The following is a 23776-nucleotide window of genomic DNA, read 5'->3' on the forward strand; positions in this document are numbered from 1 at the left end:
CACTTTAGAATGAGAATTTCCATTGTCTTTGACAATTTCCTTAGATTAAATACCCCATTGCCATCTCTGAAAGAGTGAGAACCAGGAAGCAAGAGGATAACCCAGGATGGCTGGAGCAGTTCAGTTCAGTTCAGTTCAGTTGCTCAGTCGTGTCCAACTCTTTGTGACACTATGGACTGTAGCAGGCCAGGCTTCCCTGAACATCACCAACACCTGGAGTTTACTCAAACTCATGTCCATTGAGTTGGTGATGCCATCCAACCATCTCATCCTCTGTCGTCTCCCTCTCCTCCCACCTTCTATCTTTCTCAGCATCAGGGTCTTTTCAAACGAGTCAGCTCTTTGCATCAGGTGGCCAAAGTATTGGAGTTTCAGCTTCAGCATCAGTCCTTCCAATGAACATTCAGGACTGATCACCTTCAGGATGGACTGGTTGGATCTCCTTGCAGTCCAAGGGACTCTCAAGAGTCTTCTCCAGCACCACAGTTCAAAAGCATCAGTTCTTTGGCACTCAGCTTTCTTTATAGTCCAACTCACATCCATACATGACTACTGGAAAAACCATAGCTTTGACTAGATGAACCTTTGTTGACAAAGTAATGTCTCTGCTTTTTAATATGCTGTCTAGGTTGGTCATAGCTTTTCTTCCAAGGAGCAAGTGTCTTTTAATTTCATGGCTGCAGTTACCATCTGCAGTGATTTTGGAGCCCCCCCGAAAATAAAGTCTGCCACTGTTTCCACTGTTTCTCCATCTATTTGCCATGAAGAGATGGGATCAGATGCCATGATCTTAGTTCAGCTAAAGTAAATTCATCATAAAGACTCTGCAAAATATCATGTCCACTTGGGACATTCAATTTTTAAATATTCAGGAGGAACATAAAAATAAAATCTTTAAACAAATCTTTTTTTTTCAAGGCAGCTCCATTATAATTTCTCATTAAAATTCTGGGAAATGCAGTGAAGGATATTTATATGACATATTGACATGAGAAAAAAAAATTAGAGTTTATTTTATACAGTTTAAATTGTACACTATCATATAAGGCTAGTTTCTTCTTTTTAAAGACAAGATCTTAACTACTTGGGGATGTGGAAGCTAAGAGAGGAGAAAATAGCACAAATACTAATGTTCTCGAAATATTAACACTGCCTCAAGGTTTCATTGATTAATGCTTTTAATAACTTCTGAAAACATCAGAAGAACAAATATGGCAACTTAATTCAAATAAAGGAACTGTGTGTAATAAATACTGACTTCCATTTAATAATCATTCATGTTAAAATATGAAAAGTGAATGCTTAAAATATTATTATCTTGGTAAATGTAAATATTTTCCCCAATCTATATTCACTTGAGAAGATAAAATTTTACATTTCTTATTACTAAAGTTTTAACTTTAACCTTATGTCAAGTACGGAGATCCTGGAAATGGATCAGTTAATCAAGAATCTACCAATTTTACAGCTGCTCTCATGCTAGAAATGTAACAGCTGCTTTGGCCCACAAAGACCTTAAGTTATAGCAGGAATGGATCAAAGGGTCTTTAGAGAAGGAAACAGGAAACAGTAAGGTAGAGGAGGAATAATTTGCACTAAGAAAATGGATAGTTTACATTAAAACATTTCAGAACTGATACATTAAAATGATAATCATCATTTCTATTTTGTGCTGCCTGGTGAGCAATATTCTAGAAGCTTTGCAAAGTTATTTCAAATAAATGTTAATTGAAAATGGAAAATATTTTTCTTTTCTTAGAAATAGAAAACTGCAGCTCAAGATATTAAGATATTGGCCATGGGCCATATACATATAACGTTAAATTCATTAAACAAGGAGGCCATTAGACTGAGGTGTAAGCAAACCAAAATCAAAGCCTATGAAAGGATCAAGGTTACAAAACTGAAATCTAAAGATGACCAATCACAGACAGACAACCAGGCTTGAAACTTTGAAAGTAAAAGTGACTCAGTTGTGTTTAACTCTTTGCAACCCCCATGGACTATACAGTCCATGGAATTCTCTAGCCAGAATAATGGAGTGGGTAGCCTTTCCCTTCTCGGATCTTCCCAACCGAGGAATTGAATGGGGGTCTCCTGCATTTTGGGTGGATTCTTAACCAACTCAGCTATCAGGGAGGCTTTAAACCGTAGCCAGTCAATATCTTGCTTATTTGTTTTTACATTTTCTATACGTGTTGCCACAAGCTCCTGTCTATGGAGCACTCCTAATCACTTCCAGTTTGGTGCTGGTGGATCAGAATCAATTTCTGCTCTAATATGAGTTTAAGAGCTTGCTTAAAATTTTCAACATGCCTCAGTTTACCTTTTAATAACATGGGTTGGGTGCGTGTTTGCTTAGTCATGTCTGACTCTACAGTCTATGGACTGTACCAGGCATTGTAAGGGATAAAAGCCATGATTCTGTGGGTCAAAGAAAATTCTTTAAATGAATACTCTCTTTAAAGTTATCATTCATACAGGGGCAGTGGTTGTATACTCTTTTGCTGTCATTACCTAAAATGTAGAGAAAATAAACTTGAACTTACCATTTCTGTATCAAATATACTCTTTTGAATAACCTTAAGGGTTTGTCTTCAACTTTTGAGTATAAATTTATTTTATGAGAGTAAACTAAGTCTTTTAGAATCAAGTCATACCGGTGAAAGAAATAAATCCATGAGAAGGACTTTTTGTGTTGTTCAAACTCATTCTATATGCCATAGTACAGAGGGTTTTGATGAAGTCAACAGTGAAATGGCTAGATAGCATCACTGACTCAATGGACATGAATTTGAGTAAACTCCGAAACATAGTGAAGAGCAAAGGAGCATGGCGTGCTGCAGTCCATCCTCAGTCCTTGCAGTCCGTGCTGCAGTTTGCAAAGAGTCAGACACAACTTAGTGACTGAACAACAACAGTGAAATAATAGCCAATGGTTTTGAAAGAAGTATATCTTCTAATGTTATTGTTGTTGCCATCTAATAGGCATGTTGCAAATGCAGTTTTACTTTGAAGTTCTAACAAGGAGGGCCCTTCTCAGTAACTAATGGGCTTACTAAAGGGGGAGGACTGAGGCAGGACTTAAATGGTTAAAGAGTTGAAGAACTGGTGGGAAGAGGAGAATGGGGGTATAGAAGTCTACGATAGAGGCATCATTGAATTACCGTGTCTATGAGGCTGAGAAGAGATGGGATGGGATGAATTAATATGAAAAATAAGAATACATCTGAATAAGTAGAGCATTCCAGGTTATGTTAGAAGGCTTATTTTGTTCTTTTAAGTAAAATTATTGTCCATTTACTTATACATCCCCTTGTATAGCCTTGAACATCACCCTGTGTGAATGTGGCAAACTGCCCCCTTGTTTCCTCTTTAATCAACACCTTGTCTCTCATATTATCTTTAGATCAATTCAGTCACAATAGTTTTAAAATAACCCCAAAAGAAGTTACATTTGTTCAATTCAGTTATTCTGTATATCTCAACACTGTAGAAAATTACTCAGTAATTCATCTAACAATAGTCACCATGTCTGTTACATGATATTCCAATCTGTCTTTAATTTTCCTTTTAAGGCCCATGATATTCTGCTTTGGTTGAATATTCATTTGATTGAAAGAAATAAACATGCACTCTTCAATAAGCTTCTTGAGTAAAAGAGTAAGCGATAATGGCTTTAATCTATGGTTCGCTCCTCTTCATACAATTTCTGGTCTTGCTTTGGAAACAGTTGAGGAACAAGGGTCTTTCAATAGCTCTGATTGTTTCCTTTCATAGTTTTCCTTCATTTGGAAAATAGAAATTGTAAGTAAAGGGAGCATGGAATCTCATTTGAAGATAGCTGAAAGTACACACGAAAACTCCAAAACTGACAAGTGTTAAAATGTATTAACCATCTTTCAGTTGAGTTCAGTTCAGTCGCAAAGAATCGGACCCTACTGAGCGACTGAACTGAACTGATCTGAAGGATAGTTACTTAATACATTTTAACACTTGTCAGTTTTGGAGTTTTTGTGTGTGCTTTATATCTTATAAAAGAAATATCTTTAATTGTAGGTGCCTACAGATAATAAAGCTTTGGTTAAAACTGACATCCAATGTAGTATATATCTTCTTCAGCTGATTTTCAAGAAAATATATCTCAAAATATATTGAAATATATTTCTTCACTAAAATATTTCTTACTTCACTGAAAGATTTTACCAGTGTTTGAGATTAAACCATTTAAAGTTTGGCTTTTATTAAAAATAAAATGCTATAGTTTATGAAATCAAAATCACAGTATATAATATATATATATATATTCACTTCAAAGAGCAATAATTTCTTTTAGAGGACCATAGGTATAACTGGACTTCTTCATTTAATATAAATATTTGAATATATTCTTCCAATGACATTTTCACTTAATTACTATTTATATGATCATTATTTTACTGGATAAATGTAAAAATCACTTTAACTACAGCTACTCTGTTTAGGAAAGTGTTCTAGTTTTGTTCAATAGGCTCATGCACATTATAATTTTTAAATAATGAACTGATTAACCTATGCAACATTTTTATTTTCAATGATCTATTCTAATACTGCTTCAAATAAATATAAGCAAGTTAAAAGAATTATTACATATTTTCAAAAAATGTGAATGAAATTAAATAGTGGCTGAATATTTAAAGGTCTGTTATTAAAAACTGTACAATATATGTTGCAATTTCATCTAGCATTTTTAAAAATTTAGATGAATTTTAAACCACTATTTTTCAAGGCCTTATATTGAAACTTTTCATTCCAGTCTGTATCATTTGTCCTAACTTGCTATTGTAGAAATTAAAAATATTATAAAATAAGCCTCAGCTTTCAGGAATGAGCACTGTGCACAAAAATTTAATAATTTAAACCATTTCATTATGGTGATTAAGCTACTCTTAATAGGACATAGAAGGGTGTAAAATACCTCTAGGCTTCTGTCACTTGCTAAATCACTATCCACGCATTTTAAGAAGAAGCAAATTAACTGGGGATAGTAAATAATTTAAAAAGTTTTAATAAAATGACTACTGTATAATTTTAACACATTGGCTAAGAACAAATCTCACTTGAAGATTTAGAACATTAAGCTAAGTGGACTGTTTCATTTTTTATGCAATATGAAAACAATTATATTATTTATACTTAGGCCTTACTACCTCTGCTCATCAATTACTAATACAATTACTTCTTTTGGTTGGTTATTGTTTAATTGGACACAACTAAAACTTAACAAGGGGAAATATGCTTTAGAGACACATTTTTGTGTGTTTTTATCTATTATGACCATCTATTTTTCATTCTTTCATGTTTCAAAAATGATACAATTATATATAAATATATGTTTTTAATATATATATATATACATATTTTGTGTGTATATATACATATTGTGTGTGTGCAAAATAGACTGTCCCAGAATTTGTCAGTGTAATATATTTTAGGAAAGGAGATCTTAATAAACTAAAGTGTAGAGTTCACATACTGAAAAATGTGTTAGGTACAAGTTAGAGTATTTGACATCTCCTCCCTTCATACACTTGAACATTTTCAGCTGTCAAACTGTTATGTGGCTAGTCCTCAGATATTCCTGAACCCTAAATAATAAAGAACAAATTATACAAGAAGCAAGATATATATAGATATATATATATATATTCCATATATATATACATTCATTTGTTATATTTACTCCATGCATTTGCTGACTAGCTATAATATAAAATATATTATGCTGAGAATACAAAATACATAAACCATAGCTTTATATATAAAATGGATATATGATATATAAAGTATATGAAATGACTTATTTTATATTCTATATGAATTATTTGCATATGTGGCACACCTATCCAAATTAAGCACAAATACCATATTATTTTCATTCTTTTAAGAAATCCCCATAAAAGTTAAATTGTTTATCATTTTAAAATATTATTAAGATTTCTGCATGACTAGTTTTACAGGAATAAGCCTTAAGTAGTTAAGGCTTCTGGAGTTGTTACCAGTTATTTGTACCTGGCAGATGCTCAGACACATAACCAGATTCTTCAAAAGAGTTGGGAATACATGAAAGCTTTTTGAAAGACATTAGGGCATTCTCACCAGCAACTGGCCAGGCTGCTGGCACCCAGCCGTGTTTCCTTGTAGGCTGGGGAACTTGCCTCTGAGAGGAAGTGTTGTTAGATTATACCTTCTGCTCTGCAAAGTCACCTTGGGATGCAGATCTTTTCCTGTGCATTAAATGAATTTGGCTTTGCCTATGTCTATTGATGTCTTTTAGTCAATTACATCCTTGTGACACTAGAGACAACTGTGCCAATTCATCTGATATTAACAGGATTGAATTTTAAGATCTGGTGCTGAACTTATTATATCTGAAATCTATTAGGAAGCAAAAACAGGGGAAGTTTGGTCACCAAAGGAATCCTAGAGGTTAGTATATTCTATGGAGATTAAAGATCCTGGCTCTTGAAACTTTAATTCAAAATTCCCTAGAGCCAATGGGTTCCACAGCTTTTATTTGTGTCAGAGCTTCCACAGAGAGGTGTGAGCAGAGGGAAAACAAATTGCCCAATAGCTTTAGGAACACTGAAACTTCCTGCATAGCTCTAGAGGAAAAACATATTCCTGTGATTACCAACAAGAATGAAGTACTCCAAAAAAAAAAAAAAAAAAAAGAATGAAGTACTCCAAACTGTATCCACGTCCTGATTACCTGAGGGTGTCTCTTATTTATTGGAGAATTGAGGAGAGGTTTCTTTAAAATTTTGTTTTTCTTTCTGAAACTTGTTTTCACATGAACCTCCTACCCTATGAGTTTATTATTATCATGAGTATAAAGGCCAGTGAGAAAAAAAGGTAACATTCAACTGTGGAATGGAACTTACCATTTAAGAGCTGCATTCTTTACAGATAAAACTAGTAAGATACTTGACAAGTATAAGTTTGCTTATCTATAGGACAAACAGCACTTTGAAAGCTGAGTTTCTAAAGTATAGGGACAAGAAAGGGTTAAACAGCAGCCAGAACCTTGCTCCTCCCATTACTCACACTCACACTCCTCATACATAAACATGTGTGTTATCTGTTGCAAACATAATCCTTCCATATTTCAATTATCTTTCCAAATTTAAAGTAAGATAATTCAATATGCCAACACCTTTAAGACTAATATAAAAATAGACATTTTGGACTGATTTCTATTTTCCATTTTCTGCATTAGGAAAGAACCACAAAAGAAAAGAACATCATTGCTTATTGAAGTGTATAGTTACTTCCACTTCATTCTTTTTCTTAAAGATTTTGCCACCATGTAAATAACAAATAATACCTCAATTAAAATTTACAGCAACATTTCTGAAGTTTGAACAGATTGTGCTTAGCTTGCTTCTTCTCTTCAGTATAACCCACACCACCTGCTATCCAAAATACCAGGGCATCATTCTCTAATAACCTAACACCAGTGGCATTGTTAAACTTCTTAATTTCATGAGTTTAGGCATTTTTACACTAAAAGCAAATACAAAGCACACTATGTCAGCATTTTTTTAGCCCTTTCAATGAAAATAGTTAAAAATCCATCATATTCAGCTCTCAGAGTTAAATAATTATGTTAGGAAAGTAAAGCAAAAAATCAGCACCTAATATCTGCCTGAATTATCTCAATATTACTGCAATTATGTAATCTACTCTTACAATTTCAGATAGCAAAAATAGCATTGCAATGATTAGGTCTCCACAATTTAAGCAAAGGACACCCTGAGATAGGTGAATAATTTGGGCAAAGGACAGGCAATTGCTGAAGCAGAAACATAAACAGTGAAAACAAAGGAGTATTATAATCTGAATTAGCAATTACTTCCAATTTCCATTTTGCTTCATTGCACACAGCCAGTTTTTAACCATTAGGCTTGTTGATTCTTTGGCCTTAACCAATGACATAACACCATCATAATCATCACACACATACTAATACAATTCTTTTCCATTAGTGTGTATTGGCTCAAGTAATAGGCAGACTTGGGGAAATTATAGTTTAAATTGGGTAGCAATAATGTAGAAATATTGGTTCCTAATCCAACTCCAAAAATTATCTAATTTTCTTCCCTTGTCCCCCCAATAGAAATACATAGAGAAAAATGTACTTACACTGCACGATGAGCTGCACCAAGGCTTCTCTTGGTTTCACGTTAAATCCATTATACTGGCTGGTCTGACATCGATACATTCCTGACATTTCCCTAGATACATTCACAATTCTCAGTGTTCCATCATAACTCTCCATTTGCATATTCCCGTCAGGCATTGCGACTTCTTTATCCGCTCTAGACCAAAGGATGATGGGTTTAGGTTTTCCAGTTACTTGACACTGCAGTTCTATTGTGTCTCCTTCTCTGGTGACCAAAGGTGATTTTTCCTGTGGAACAGTCAGATTGGGTGGAACTTGAAATGGGAAAAAGAAAATTTTTCAAGGTTAGTATATACTGGTAAAGCATATTCAAACACAGAAAATCATAAGGAAACAATTTCTGCTGGTTGAAGAAGTGTGACAATTCAGATGACAAAAATTACAGAGACCTTGGGAATAAGTGGCACATACCCTCATTTAAGTAATTCTAAACTGTTTTCATGTTCTCAAATGAGGACTTCAAACATTAGCAAGATAAATAAGCATTAAACTGGAACGCGAATGATCAACATAACAACAATCTACTCCATAATTTGTCATTATCAACCATTAACTGGGTCTTTAACATCTGCATTGCACAGAAGAGTGATCCTACTTGCTAAGTAAGGTAAGATTAAGTTTTTCAGTCTTCTCTAGGCCATTATCTCTTACCCAAGGATGCTATAAGAAGGGGATAAGAGATATTATAGACTTAGTAGGTACAGTATAAATGCAATAGGAAGGGGGAAAAGAAGAACCTCTGATATAAAATCCAAAGTTCTGAAAACTGATTTTGAAACTGACCAAACTGCTAAGGTTTAGGATTTGTTCTCTCCCCTGAGAAAATGAAATGGAACAATGGATTACAATGCCACACTCTGACAACTGAACGTATTAATCTTTTTGATTTTTAGTATTTTTTGACATTTGAATTTCATATGATTTGCCTTGAACACGTTTTGAGATCATTGTAAATAAGTTGTCATGACAGTGCCGCTGTTTCTATAAAATGTATTTCAAGTGCGTTTTGAAAAATATATTTCAATAATTTAAGAATGTACTTTTCTCAAGTAAAGCTAATTTCTGATGTTACCAAAGATATTCATTAGATGGCTCAGATGGTAAAGCGTCTGTCTACAATGCGGGAGACCCGGGTTCAATCCCTGGGTTGGGAAGATCACCTGGCGAAAGAAACGGCAATCCACTCCAGTACTATCGCCTGGAAAATCCCATGGACAGAGGAGTCTGGTAGGCTACAGCCCACGGGGTTGCAAAGAGTCAGACACGACTGAGCGACTTCACTTTCACTTTTAGGTTGACTTTAAAAAATTGTGTATTATTATTTATTTTGGCTGCACTGGGTCTTTGTTGTGTTGCGGCGGCTTCTCTAGATGCGGCGCGTGGCCTCAGTAGTTGTGGTGTCCAGGCTTATAGTTGCAGTATGTGGGATCTTAGTTCTGCCCAGGGATCCAACCCAGGTCCCCTGTACTGGGAGTGCAGATTCTTAGCCACTAGACCATCAGGGAAGTACTAGATTGATTTTATAGTAAGTTAACTTTACCACACTTGAAAACATGAACTAATAAAAGGGAAGTATTATTCAATGAGTTTTTTTTTTTTTTTAAGGTATCTTCTGTTCCACTGGAAGACTTTTACTTCTCATACAAATGTATATGAATTCAAAAGTATTTATACAATAGAGGATCTGTAAGAAAAGCATGGGCTAAATTAGAATGGTAGAATAAGAATAACCAGAAACATACACATAATTCTATCCCTGTGAAAATGTCATGCATTTTCCCCTTTGGAGGTAATACTGCATATAAATAAAAAGGCAAAAATTTTATTTGCCCTTCTAGCATTACTGTGCTCCAGTGCCCAGGAACAAAAACAAACATATTTAACCTTTAATATATTTTTCTACTAATGTTGAACTATTTTTCTCTTATACATAGAAAACAAAATTTACAAAGTGATATCAGAATTAATTATCTTGCTGTTTAAATATCTTCATGTCTACTTTTCCATTTAATTCCTTCATTTACTTCTAGTTTAAAAAACTATTTAACCATGCACAGCATCTTAGAAATTAGAAAACATGAAACGTTTATCACTATCTTCTTGAAATATATATAAATTCTAGGAAATGGCATAAACAAAAACATGTTTAAATATGGCTGCATTAAAAAAACCTATATGATTAAATCATTTACTCTTGTAAATATAAACAACTAAATAATGTAGCTAAATAATTTGTTCTTTTTGTAGTGAATCACCAGAGAATGATACAATACTAAACAAGCATCACCTTGTAACAACAGGATCAAAAAAAAGCTGAAATATTTATTCACCCTCCATGAGAAAGGATACAGAATAACAGCAATAACCTCAACATTTAACATTAATTATGCTTCTATTGTGTACCTGGCATAGTTAGGAATTTTACATTTTCATGAATTCTCATGACCATCCTTGAATCAAATGTTTAATATTAAAATTTAACAAATGAGAAAACTGAGAATAAGAGAAGATAAATACTTTGATTTGAGCAGAATTAAAAGTGAGGCAAATTGATAGCAGGTAGCTGATGTAGAGATATGAACCCTGAAGCAAGCTTTAGCAAGCAAACTATGGTGTTTCAAAGGAATAACGAGTTAGCACTGGACTCCTCTCCTTTTGCTCATAATTACTTTGTTCCTATGGACAAACTGGAACAGTTTTCCCTGCCTGTCTCTTGGTTGGAATCTCAGGGACAATAAAAGAGTCTAGGTAGAAATGTGATGGAGTATGTAACACATATGTTGCAAATTACCTTATCTTTCTATGTTGTATCTTATATATCTGCCTTAAATATCTATATATAACAATACTAGAATAATTCCCATATATGGCAAAATAAATATCCAAATTATTTTACATTTGTACAAAATAAATGAAAATAAATTATACATTAAAAGATTATTTAATGGAGTGTTATTTAAAATCGAAAAATTTCACCTCTTACAAAAACAAGTCACACAACTTTGGCCAAGCTTAAACATTCTGAGTATGAATTTCTTCATTTTTGAAACTAAGAATTTATATTTAACCAACTCCAAGGGTATTAATGTTCTGATTATAGGAACAAACAGCAAAATATTAAAGACAGGAGAGGGCTAATAAAAGTATCCATTTTCTGATTTAATAAGATGAATATTCAAAGATCTTATTACATTAGGCCAGTCTAACAAAAAGAGATCCTTGGCTAGCTATATTCTTTTTAAGTTTATCATGCTAAATAGTTAAAAAAAAAAAAAACTCCCTTGTAAATGTAATCATTTGTTAGATAAACTTTTCTCCTTTTGTAATAAAAATTATAGAAATGTAAACCTCAGTTTTAATCTAGGTAAGTTACAAATTTATTTTTAATATATTTGCTCATTTTAAAATACATACCAAAGTCCAGTTAAAATACAGCTTATTTTTCACCCTTTCCATGATGTTTTTGAAATTTTTATTTCAGAGTTAACCCTTTCTTTGCAACTTTCTTGGCTAAGAAGGTCCTAAAATGTTAAGTTTTTATAGGCTTCCCTCTTTCCACATTATATTTTCCATTTTCTAGAATGCTCTAAATTATCATTATTATTATATTTTTTTCTGTTAGGAGATTTTGTTTGTGCTCATGAATATCTCTCTGTTTTGTAGGGTTATAATAAGAATTATAACTTTACCTCAAGATTCTTTCAGTCTGTAATTGCAGCCTACTATGATTTTCCAAAATTCTTGCAAGTCCTTAAACCTTAACCTTAAGCACTATTTATTTCTTGACTTAGTTGATAGCTAATTATGAGGACACTTGATCTGCTAATTAAAAACCATAGACTTTTCTTTGTTTCAGCATTTATTCTAACTCATCATTTCCAATCAGCTGCTTTGGTTTGTGTATCAAATATCTCTCTTATATCTCCCCATTTCTTTTCATGGCTATAGGAAGATTTCTTAGTAAAGTCATCATTATTTCTTCTTGAGACAATGTCCTAAGTGGTCTTTCTGTCACCAGTCTAATTCTTCTTGTCCTCCTGCTTCCCTGTCATAAGATTTATCATCAGAAATGCAATTATATTTCTGTCACTATGAAAATTTCAATCCTCAATGAGAGTGCTCATCCTAATACTGCTTTAATTAAAAAAGATAAACTGAAATCAGACTGACAGATTTTATTACAAAAAATCATGATATAGTCACATAATAAATTATGATGCAGCATTTTTAAGTGATGATGTAACTGACCCACATTTATTGATAAAGATATTTATATTGTTAAGCAAGAAAAGCATTCTTGTGAATAGTATGGCCAGCTATAACCACTATTAATAAGTGAGTAAAAGATGTTACTGAACCATATTATATTTTTATATAGAAAAGACACAAGCCAATGAATGTCAGCAGAGAGCTTCTTAGAGGGGAGAATATACATGATTCACCTTTATATTTGCAGAATCCCCCACTCTCTTTTGTAGTCTCTGAGTTAATAGGAAGTCAGTAAAAATGTTTATACCAAATGTACAAATTAAGACAGTGAGGCAGTTGATCACTGAGTTAGAGAGGAAAATAAGACTTACACGGGGGAAAATGTAGAGGAAAAGAAAGCCTAGAAGGAACTACGCTGAAACACTAACAGTAGTTCTCTCTGAATATGGGATTATTGGTAAATTTTAGTTTGGGTATATTTTTCTTCATCTTTCACTCTTCTATAATATGTGCTATATAATTCCTTGATGGCTCAGAGGCTTAAGCGTCTGTCTACAATGTGGGAGACCCGGGTTCGATCGATCCCTGGGTTGGGAAGATCCCCTGGAGAAGGAAATGGCAATCCACTCCAGTACTATTGCCTGGAAAATTCCATGGACAGAGGAGCCTAGTAGGCTACAGTCCATGGGGTCGCAAAGAGTCAGACACGACTGAGTGACTTGACTTTACTTACTTTACTTACTTTTACTGTGCATATTAGCGTATTGTAGGGTTCAAGAACTCAGAGAAACTTAAAATGTTAATGCAGCCTATCTTCCAAAGCTCATTTGATGAAAACTCCACTTTTCAATAACAACAAGAGTGTCAGTCCAGATACACTGGTCTGACAACACAGTCTTAGAAACGCTCTTCTAGAATCACTCACTCCTACAACAGTCATTTACTTACAGTTCCACTGGCAGTGAACCTCAGTGCTCTCGCAGTTCTTGCCTGTGTTCAGCAAGTCTGGCCCTGTCTTCTAGCACTCCTGCTTGTCCCATGTGTTGAGATTCAGTTCAGAGTTACCACTTAGGTGATAACTTTGCCTACCCCTCAGCTGAGCTGGTTGTTCACTCTTCTTGACCACATATTGTGTGTATACCCATTTCACCTGTACTCATGGCTTCACTCTGTATTTTCTCCCATGTCTATATCCCTGACCACGCAGGTCTGTGAAGGCACAGAGTGCCATGCTCTATCTCTAAAGCCTGATGCCCTACTTTTCTGGTTGGCACAAACCAGGAAGTTATGAAATAACTGAGGAAGGAAGAAGGAGAGAGAGAGCAAAAGCAGTTAAGGAGAAAAGATAAAATGCCAAAACTATAACAGAAAGAAAAGTGAAAGCCGCTCAGTCGTACCCCACTCTTTGTGACCCTATGGACTATACAGTCTATGAAATTCTCCAGGCCAGAATACTGGAGTATTCTCCCTTCTCCAGAATACTTTCCCTTCTCCAGGGGATCTTCCCAATCCAGGGATCAAACCCAGGTCTCCTGCATCGCAGGTGGATTCTTTACCAGCTGACCCACCAGGGAAGCCCATAACAGAAATAAACATGATAGATAAAAATCATGAATATTTTTTAAAAAGCAATAATGACCAAATATAATAATTCTACAATTATTTCAATTAGCAGAATTTCCTCTAAAATATATTGTTAATATAGATATCAAATGTAGTAGTTATTGAGATCTGGGGAGGTATGTGAGAGTTAAGGGGATCTTCCTGATGGCTCAAAAGGTAAAGAATCTGCCTGCAATTCAGGAGACACCGGTTTGATCCCTGGTTTGGGAAGATTCCCTGGAGTAGGAAGTGGCTTCCAACTACTGCATACTTACCTAGAGAATTCCATGGACTGAGGAGTCTGGCAGGCTACAGTCCATGGGATCTCAAAGAGAGTTAAGAGAGTCAAAAAAGGGCTCTTGCAGTTTTCCTTTTCTTTCACCTTTCATTTAAGATTTGGATAGATAAATCATAAATTAAAAACAAACAACAAAAGTGCCAACAGGATATATTATTTAATTTGGTCATAATGGTTTTCATGCTTTTTCTCTAATCAACTAAGTTATTTTTTATTAAAATATTCTCTCATAACAAAAACATCAAATTAAGTAGAAAAGTAAGAAATGTCTACAGCTTGGTTTATTCATATTATATTTGCTAGAAAAACGTCTCCCTTATTAAAAACACAAAGATAAGTATAGTCTTTGATATATAGCCTATAATACGCTGCCCTTGCTTTGATCTTTCTTATCTAAAATGCTATTGTAGGAGATGCTATAATCAAAGAGACTTCAAAAACATGATATGGCACCAAAACTTCTCATTCCAAACATAAAAAAAAATAGGCAAGTAATTTGAGCAAACTGGTTTCCTGTCAACTTTTCCATTGTATCACAGGCTGTAAACTAAAGCAAGTGTAGAAAAAAAAATGCTTTCATTTCTTCATTAGGAAGGAAGGTGAGGAAATTCAGTCTTAGCTTTTACTCAGAAAATGGCGGGCTTATTTTCCTCATTCAAAAGAATACAGGGGAAAGTTAGTTCATCTCAACTATATGAGAAAATATCATGCTGTTAGAAACGAAAAAAATCAGAATATACTTATTATCAGCTTATTGCTTTAAAATATATAAATCTGTATAGTGTATTTTAACAGTAGATATTTAAATAAGATGCATTTCTTTAATACAAAAATTGAAATAAACTAATAAGTGGAATTGTCTCCAGAAGGACATCCAGATTCATATTTTCAAAATGCTAAAATAAGTATGGCACTAATTTAATTATATTTGAATTTAGGGAGAAGTAATTTATAAGACATATGTATGTTTTAGAGTGGAATGTATAATTCATATTTAAAACATAAATAAATAAGACCAAAACAATATATTGTGTTTATTAAAATGAACCTCAGAAATCAAAATTCAATCATGCCCATGCTGACTAGGTCTATGTAAACACATGTAAAAAAGTTAAGACTCAAGTAAATAGTGAATTTGTAGATTTAACTAATCCAAAAGAACCAAACTGACTGAAACTCAAAGGTTTGAAAAATCCTTAATTCAGACCTCATCGTTTTCAAGGAAACATAGTCTCTCACACTTGAGTGCTTTGTCAATATCTAAGTCAGCAGTTGTTTGTTTTGTTTTTTTTTTCCCCTGCCAATACATTACACATTAGCTTTGTAAGCATGTGGAGAAGGAAATGGCAACCCACTCCAGTACCCTTGCCTGGAGAATCCCATGGACAGAGGAGCCTGGTAGGCTACAGTCCATGGTGTCTCAAGAAGTCACAGATGATTGAAAAACTTCACTTTCACTTTCTTGAAAGCATGAGACTTACACATGGATAGAGTTGGATTTAGAGGTTTTGAAAAATCACAAAATGATTTTACATGGAGGTATAGAACTGAATAGATGGGGAAACAGTGGAAAAGGTGGCTGACTTTATTTTTGGGGGGAGCTCCAAAATCACTGCAGGTGGTGACTGTAGCATGAAATTAAAAGACGCTTACCCCTTGGAAAGAAAGTTATGACCAACCTAGACAGCATATTCAAAAGCAGAGACATTACTTTGTCAACAAAGGTCTGTCTAGTCAAGGCTAAGGTTTTTCCAGTAGTCATGTATGGATGTGAGAGTTGGAATATAAAGAAAGCTGAGTGCCGAAGAATTGATGCTTTTGAACTGTGGTGTTGGAGAGGACTCTTGAGAGTCCCTTGGACTGCAAGGAGGTCCAACCAGTCTGTTCTAAAGGAGATCAGGCCTGGGTGTTCATTGGAAGGACTGATGTTGAAGTTGAATCTCCAATACTTTGGCCACCTAATGCGAAGAACTGACTCATTGGAAAAGATCCTGATGCTGGGAAAGATTGAAGATGACAGGAGAAGGGGACAACAAAGGATGAGATGGCTGGATGATATCACCGACTCAATGGACATGGGTTTTGGGTAGACTCCAGAAGTTGCTGATGGACAGGGAGGCCTGGTGTGCTGCGGTTCATGGGGTCACAAAGAGTCAGACATGACTGAGCGAAATCAACTGAACTAAAAGAACTGAATGGGCCTCCCAAGTGGCTCAGTGGGTAAAGAATCTACCTGTAATGCAGGAGATGCAGGATAACCAGGTTCAATCCCTGGGTCAGGAAGATCCCCTGTAGAAGGACATGGAAACCCACTCAAGTATTCTTGCCTGGAGGATGCCATGAACAGAGGAAACTGAAGGGTCCATAGGATCACAAAAGTCGGACATGACTGAAGGGACTGAGCACACATGCAAAGAACTAAATAGCTTGCAATTGCAACAGTTATCAATGGCATATCAGTAATGCCTTTTAATAATGGACTATGGGTTAAGTATGGAGAAGGAAATGGCAACCTACTCCAGTATTCTTGCCTTGAGAATTCCATGGACAGAAGAGCCTGGCAGGCTTACAGTTCATGGGGTCACAAAGAGTCGGACACGACTGAATGACTGACACACACATGGGGTAAGTAAGATAAGCCTGTGGCTGAGTGAAATTGTCAGCATCTGGTTCTAACTCCACTCAATTTTCTTCCATTCAATTAAGTATCTTCAATCTAAGAATAATATCATAACTATAAACTATGTTTTAAGACCTTTACATACTAATGGTTGAAATATTTTATTTATCATGCACCTCATACAGCTATGAACACATTTTGATGAACATACCACTAAGATTTGGAAAAACAGCCTTAATATATGGAATTTATAAGTGGCCATTAGAAAACATTCATATGATATAAGGCAAATCTGATAACTCCCTTCAATATAAAAATAATTCTAATCCAAATATCCAAAATACTTTTTTTTTTTTTTTTATACATCAGTGTCTCTTTTGCTGTCTCGTACACAGGGTTATTGTTACCATCTTTCTAAATTCCATATATATGCGTTAGTATACTGTATTGGTGTTTTTCTTTCTGGCTTACTTCACTCTGGATAATAGGCTCCAGTTTCATCCACCTCATTAGAACTGATTCAAATGTATTCTTTTTAATGGCTGAATAATACTCCATTGTGTATATGTACCACAGCTTTCTTATCCATTCATCTGCTGATGGACATCTAGGTTGCTTCCATGTCCTGGCTATTATAAACAGTGCTGCGATGAACATTGGGGTACTCGTGTCTCTTTCCCTTCTGGTTTTCTCAGTGTGTATGCCCAGCAGTGGGATTGCTGGATCATAAGGCATGTCTATTTCCAGTTTTTTAAGGAATCTCCACACTGTTCTCCATAGTGGCTGCACTAGTTTGCATTCCCACCAACAGTGTAAGAGGGTTCCCTTTTCTCCACACCCTCTCCAGCATTTATTACTTGTAGACTTTTGGATTGCAGCCATTCTGACTGGTGTGAAATGGTACCTCATAGTGGTTTTGATTTGCATTTCTCTGATAATGAGTGATGTTGAGCATCTTTTCATGTGTTTGTTAGCCATCTTTATGTCTTCTTTGGAGAAATGTCTATTTAGTTCTTTGGCCCATTTTTTGATTGGGTCATTTATTTTTCTGGAGTTGAGCTGTAGGAGTTGCTTGTATATTCTCGAGATTAGTTGTTTGTCAGTTGCTTCATTTGCTATTATCTTCTCCCATTCTGAAGGCTGTCTTTTCACCTTGCTAATAGTTTCCTTTGATGTGCAGAAGCTTTTAAGGTTAATTAGGTCCCATTTGTTTCCAAAATACTTTTTTAAACAAATAAGCTTGAATCATTTTCTTAATAATTTGTGTCAATTAAAATATCTAGTAAAATGTGTTTGAAAGATATTCAAGGTGACAAAAGAAATCCAACATGCTAAAGACTCACTTAATAATGGGCTTCTCATATATGCTTTCTTTCAGAGACCATGATGGGTAACAATATTTGATGAAAGACAGAAACACTCTAAAAGCTCATTTCTCATGACAGAAGTAAAGGTTGCAATAGATACTTCCTGTTTTGTAAAAACATGGAGATAATATGGTGATTTATATGATATGCAGCACACAGAGTACTTCTGCAGTTTTTTTTTAAATATGAAGAATATCCCAGAGCCATAGGTTACTATAGTATAATAATATATTGCATTGCTGCACTTTCTTCTGAATTATCTTCCCCTTTATAAATAAATCGCTAAAATCTAATTGATGATTTTTTCTCTCTCCTTCTAAAAAGATCTTACTATTTATGAGCTAATCTTCCTTTAAAATATTATTCTACAATTCAAATAGCGTCAGCAGCTCCCCATTTTCTAGAACTAGACTAAATCCCATTGTTTTCCATCTTACCTGCCACCATTATTAATTTATAGTGCTTCTGTGAAAAGCTCTCTATTCAACTTAGATAGGTTACTTTTGGTCTGCTTTCGGGCTTCCCTGGTGGCTTAGATGGTAAAAAATTTGCCTGCAATGCAGGAGACCCAGGATTGATCCCTGGGTTGGGAAGATCCCCTGGAGCATGGAATGGCTACCCCTGGAGAAGGGAATGGCTACCCACTCCAGTATTCTTGCCTGGAATTCCATGGACTAAGAAGACTGGTGCCAGGCTACAGTCCATGGGATTTCAAAGCGTCAGACACCACTGAGTGGCTAACACTTTCACTTTGGTTGGCTTAACACTTGGCTCATTTCCTACTCATTGCCTTCCATCTTTCCCTGTAGGAATGATTTTTCCAAAATAATTCCCATCCAATGATTGCCAATTCTTCTAAGGCCCAATTGAAATTTCCTATTCTCTTAAGTCTTTCCTAATTTCTGTATCTTTGTATCATGCTCCACATCTCTGAATAACAGTGTGTCTGACTTACTCTATCAGTGTATTATGACAAAATGCCTACTCCCTTACATATGTAGCTAAAACAGTCTAAGGTCAGTATCAGATTTTATCTATTTCCTCAGAAATGGCTCCCATATTGTGTGATGTGTTAAAGTATTTTAGAGGTGCTTAATACATTTTTGATTGATTGATGGAGCACCAATCAAGGTTACTAAGCAACCACAGTAAGAAAATTATTGATGAATAATCACCTCTTGATTATTTGAGATTAGTTATAAAGCATATGAATTTCAAGATCATTTTTTTTTTACACATGAACTCTTTCTATTTTTCACTGAAAAAACACAAACATAATAGGTTTTCATAAAGTTAGGTCTTACACTAGATTTTAATTTGGGCACAGTAAAGATGCAAGGAAGTAAAAGATTAGAAATATTTGGTAGTAGTGAGTAATTCGGAGAAGGAAATGGCACCCCACTCCAGTACTCTTGCCTGGAAAATCCCATGGACGGAGGAGCCTGGTAGGCTGCAGTCCATGGGGTTGCGAAGAGTCGGACACGACTGAGTGACTTCACTTTCACGCATTGGAGAAGGAAGTGGCAACCCACTCCAGTGTTCTTGCCTGGAGAATCCCATGGACGGGGGAGCCTGGTGGGCTGCCGTCTATGGGGTCACACAGAGTTGGACACGACTGAAGCGACTTAGCAGCAGCAGTGAGTAATTTGTCTATTTTGTGGCTTTCCTCCATAATCAATAAAGAAAAGGCTAGTTGGCTTTACAACAGAATGTCAGTTTAGACCCGTATTTTAAGATTTGTATTACTTACAGTCTTTTTTGTAAATCACATATGAAATAGACATTTTTAAACATGCCATCATACCATATGGCAAGCTTACTGTTTCTGTCCATGATATGAATAAGTATAAATACTTCTCTTATCATATGCTGTGAATAAAAACTGTCCTTTTTGCACTGACACTCACATTTTTTTTTTACTAACTCACCCATAATAAAGCAAAAGATGCTAATAAAGCAAGATTGACAATGATTTATAAATCTAGTACAAAGCAGAATGAAAACATGCATTAAAAACAAACGAGATTAAAATACCATGATATGTGCTTTTGGAAATTCTAAAGGGAAATGGGCATGCATACACCCACATAAAACACACACAAGCATGCAAAATGCTTATTTTTTTAAAGAGTTAAAGAAAATCTTATAAGAGTATTGCTAGTGATTTGAAATCTGTGGGAGGAGGCAAGATTCTGAAGAGTAGCAACTGTGGAAGGTTTAGTATTAGAAGATGGAGGACATGCAGTGTCACTCAATCAGGATAACGGGTTTGGCAGGCAGCAGTTGCGGCTGTTCCAACTGCCCTCTCCCAGCAGGTGCTGCTATGGCACAAGAGTTGTCTCCGAGGGCTTCAGTGGAACACAGAGTATAAGATGAAATAGCAACACAGACAATCATTCCCTGAGTGGCATTCATATTTTCTCTGCTAAACAAGATACAGGGCCAGTTGCAAAAAACACAGGTTCTATTTTTGCTGCCTCAGAAACAGATAAGTAAATGGGCCTTAAGCTGGGGATGATTATGTAGCATTTGCTTAGATTTAGTTTTCAAGTATCTTGAATTGTTATGATCTTCGCATAATCTGGTTTTCTAACTTGAACTTATACTAAAACATTTTATAGAATCATTAATAGAAATCTATGTCAAGAAGACAATGTTTTGCTGATATTCTGGGGAAAAGATGTGAAAGCCTATCTTTTTTTTTTTTCTGGGTTTAACTTCTCTTTCCTGACTTACTGTATGTTTCTTATATCTGAAATACAGAAGTGAATGATGGTCACTGACTGAATATGTAAAGTATTGCAAGTGAAACATTTGTTTTCTTTGGAACACCAACAACAAAAAGAGACCAAGATCACTCTGCTTGCCGGTAACTCAAATTATGTTAACCTTTTAAAAAGTTAGGAATCTGAACTAGACTGAGAATGTTGGAAGATACGGACCACAAAAGAAGCACTTGCTTTTTTTCCGTAATAAGAAAGGAGACATTATAATAGTCAAAACAACAAATGAAGTGCTAAGATTTTAATTATGTAGGTTGCTGCAAAAGGAATCATGGTTTTGCATTGTTGGACTTTGCCATTTGATTTTGGAATACATTCTTAAATAAATGCAGTTATGTTACATATCATTTTAATGTGCATTTCTCGCTTTACATTTTTTTACTTGTTGCTTATTTTATATTTATTTTAGACTAGGGAAATGATGTTCAGTTCAGTTAAGTTGCTCAGTCGTGTCTGACTCTTTGTGACCCCGTGAACCGCAGCACGCCAGGCCTCCCTGTCCATCACCAACTTCCGGGGTTCATTCAGACTCACGTCCATTGAGTCAATGATGCCATCCAGCCATCTCATCCTCTGTCGTCCTCTTCTCCTCCTGCCCCCAATCCCTCCCAGCATCAGGGTCTTTTCCAATGAGTCAACTCTTCACATGAGGTGGCTAAAGTATTAGAGTTTCAGCTTCAGCATCATTCCCTCCAAAGAAATCCCAGGGCTGATCTCCTTCAGAATAGACTGGTTGGATCTCCTTGCAGTCCCAGGGACTCTCAAGAGTCTTCTCCAACACCACAGTTCAAAAGCATCAATTCTTCGGCACCCAGCTTTCTTCACAGTCCAACTCTCACATCCATACGTGACCACTGGAAAAATCATAGCCTTGACTAGACGGACCTTTGTTGGCAAAGTAATGTCTCTACTTTTGAATATGCTATCTATGTCGGTCATAACTTTCCTTCCAAGCAGTAAGCATCTTTTAATTTCATGGCTGCAGTCACCATCTGCAGTGATTTTGGAGCCCAGAAAGGTAAAGTCAGCCACTGTTTCCACTGTTTCCCCATTTATTGCCATGAAGTGATGGGACCAGATGCCATGATATTAGTTTCTGAATGCTGAGTTTTAGCCAACTTTTTCACTCTCCTCTTTCACATTCATCAAGAGGCTTTTGAGTTCCTCTTCACTTTCTGCCATAAGGGTGGTGTCATCTGCATATCTGAGGTTATTGATATTTCTCCTGGCAATCTTGATTCCAGCTTGTGCTTCTCCAGTCCAGCGTTTCTCATGATGTACTCTGCATATAAGTTAAATAAGCAGGGTGACAATATACAGCCTTGATGTACTTCTTTTCCTATTTGGAACCAGTCTGTTGTTCCATGTCCAGTTCTAACTGTTGCTTCCTGACCTGCATACAGATTTCTCAAGAGGCAGGTCAGGTGGTCTGGTATTCCCATCTCTTGAAGAATTTTCCACAGTTTATTGTGATCCACACAGTCAAAGGCTTTGGCATAGTCAATAAAGCAGAAATCGATGTTTTTCTAAAACTCTCTTGCTTTTTCCATAATCCAGCGGATGTTGGCAATTTGATCTCTGGTTCCTCTGCCTTTTCTAAACCAGTTTGAACAACTGGAAGTTCATGATTCACATATTGCTGAAGCCTGGCTTGAAGAATTTTGAGCATTACTTTACTAGCATGTGAGATGAGTGCAATTGTGCAGTAGTTTGAGCATTCTTTGGCATTGCCTTTCTTTGGGATTGGAATGAAAACTGACCTTTTCCAGTCCTGTGGCCACTGCTGAGTTTTCCAAATTTTTGGTCATATGGAGTGCAGCACTTTCACAGCATCATCTTTCAGGATTTGAAATAGCTCAACTGGAATTCCATCACCTCCACTAGCTTTGTTCGTAGTGATGCTTCCTAAGGCCCACTTGACTTCACATTCCAGGATGTCTTGCTCTAGGTCAGTGATCACACCATCGTGATTCTCTGGGTTGTGAAGATCTTTTTTTGTACAGTAAAGCAAATTTTAGTGATTTTCTTATTTGAGTTTGAAATGGGTCATAAAGCAGCAGAGACAACTCACAACATCAACAATGCATTAGCCCCAGGAACTGCTTTGAACATATAGTGCAAGGGTGGTTCAAAAAGTTTTGCAAAGGAGATGAGAACCTTAAAGATGATGATCATGGTGGGTGGCCATCAGAAGTTGACAGTGACCAATTGAGAGGATCATTGAAGCTGATTCTCTTAAAACTATACAAGAAGCTGTCGAAGAACCCAACCTCGACCATTCTATGGTCATTTGGCATTTGAAACAAATTGTAAAGGTGAAAAAACTCGGTAAGGGTATGCCTCTGAGCTGATCACAAATCAAAAAATTGTCATTTTGAAATGTCATCTTCTCTTCTTCCGTGCAACAACATCAAACCATTTCTCAATTGGATTGTGACAGGTGTCAATAAGTTGATTTTGTATGACAACCAGTGATGACCGGCTATGTGGTTGGACTGAGAAGAATCTCCAAAGCACTTCCCAAAGTCAAAGTTTCACCCAAAGAAAGCCACGGTCACTGTTTGGTGGTCTGCTGCCATCCACTACAGCTTTCTGAATCCTGGCAAACCATTACATCTGAGAAGTGTGCTCAGCAAATGCACCGAAAACTTCAATACCTGAAGCCAACATTGG

At 35.7% G+C, this 23776-nt stretch overlaps 1 protein-coding gene across 1 annotated transcript in view; it reads right to left on the minus strand.

Moving 5' to 3' along the window:
• Positions 1-23776, minus strand: part of MDGA2 (MAM domain containing glycosylphosphatidylinositol anchor 2) — a 919168-nt gene that overhangs the window by 224957 nt on the left and 670435 nt on the right. The window contains exon 8 of the mRNA XM_055537535.1: positions 8185-8478. Coding sequence (XP_055393510.1) covers positions 8185-8478 — 294 coding nt within the window. The remainder of the gene's footprint in view (positions 1-8184; positions 8479-23776) is intronic.

The sequence above is a fragment of the Bubalus kerabau genome, chromosome 10 (genome assembly GCF_029407905.1).
Source record: "Bubalus kerabau isolate K-KA32 ecotype Philippines breed swamp buffalo chromosome 10, PCC_UOA_SB_1v2, whole genome shotgun sequence".
NCBI lineage: Eukaryota > Metazoa > Chordata > Mammalia > Artiodactyla > Bovidae > Bubalus > Bubalus kerabau.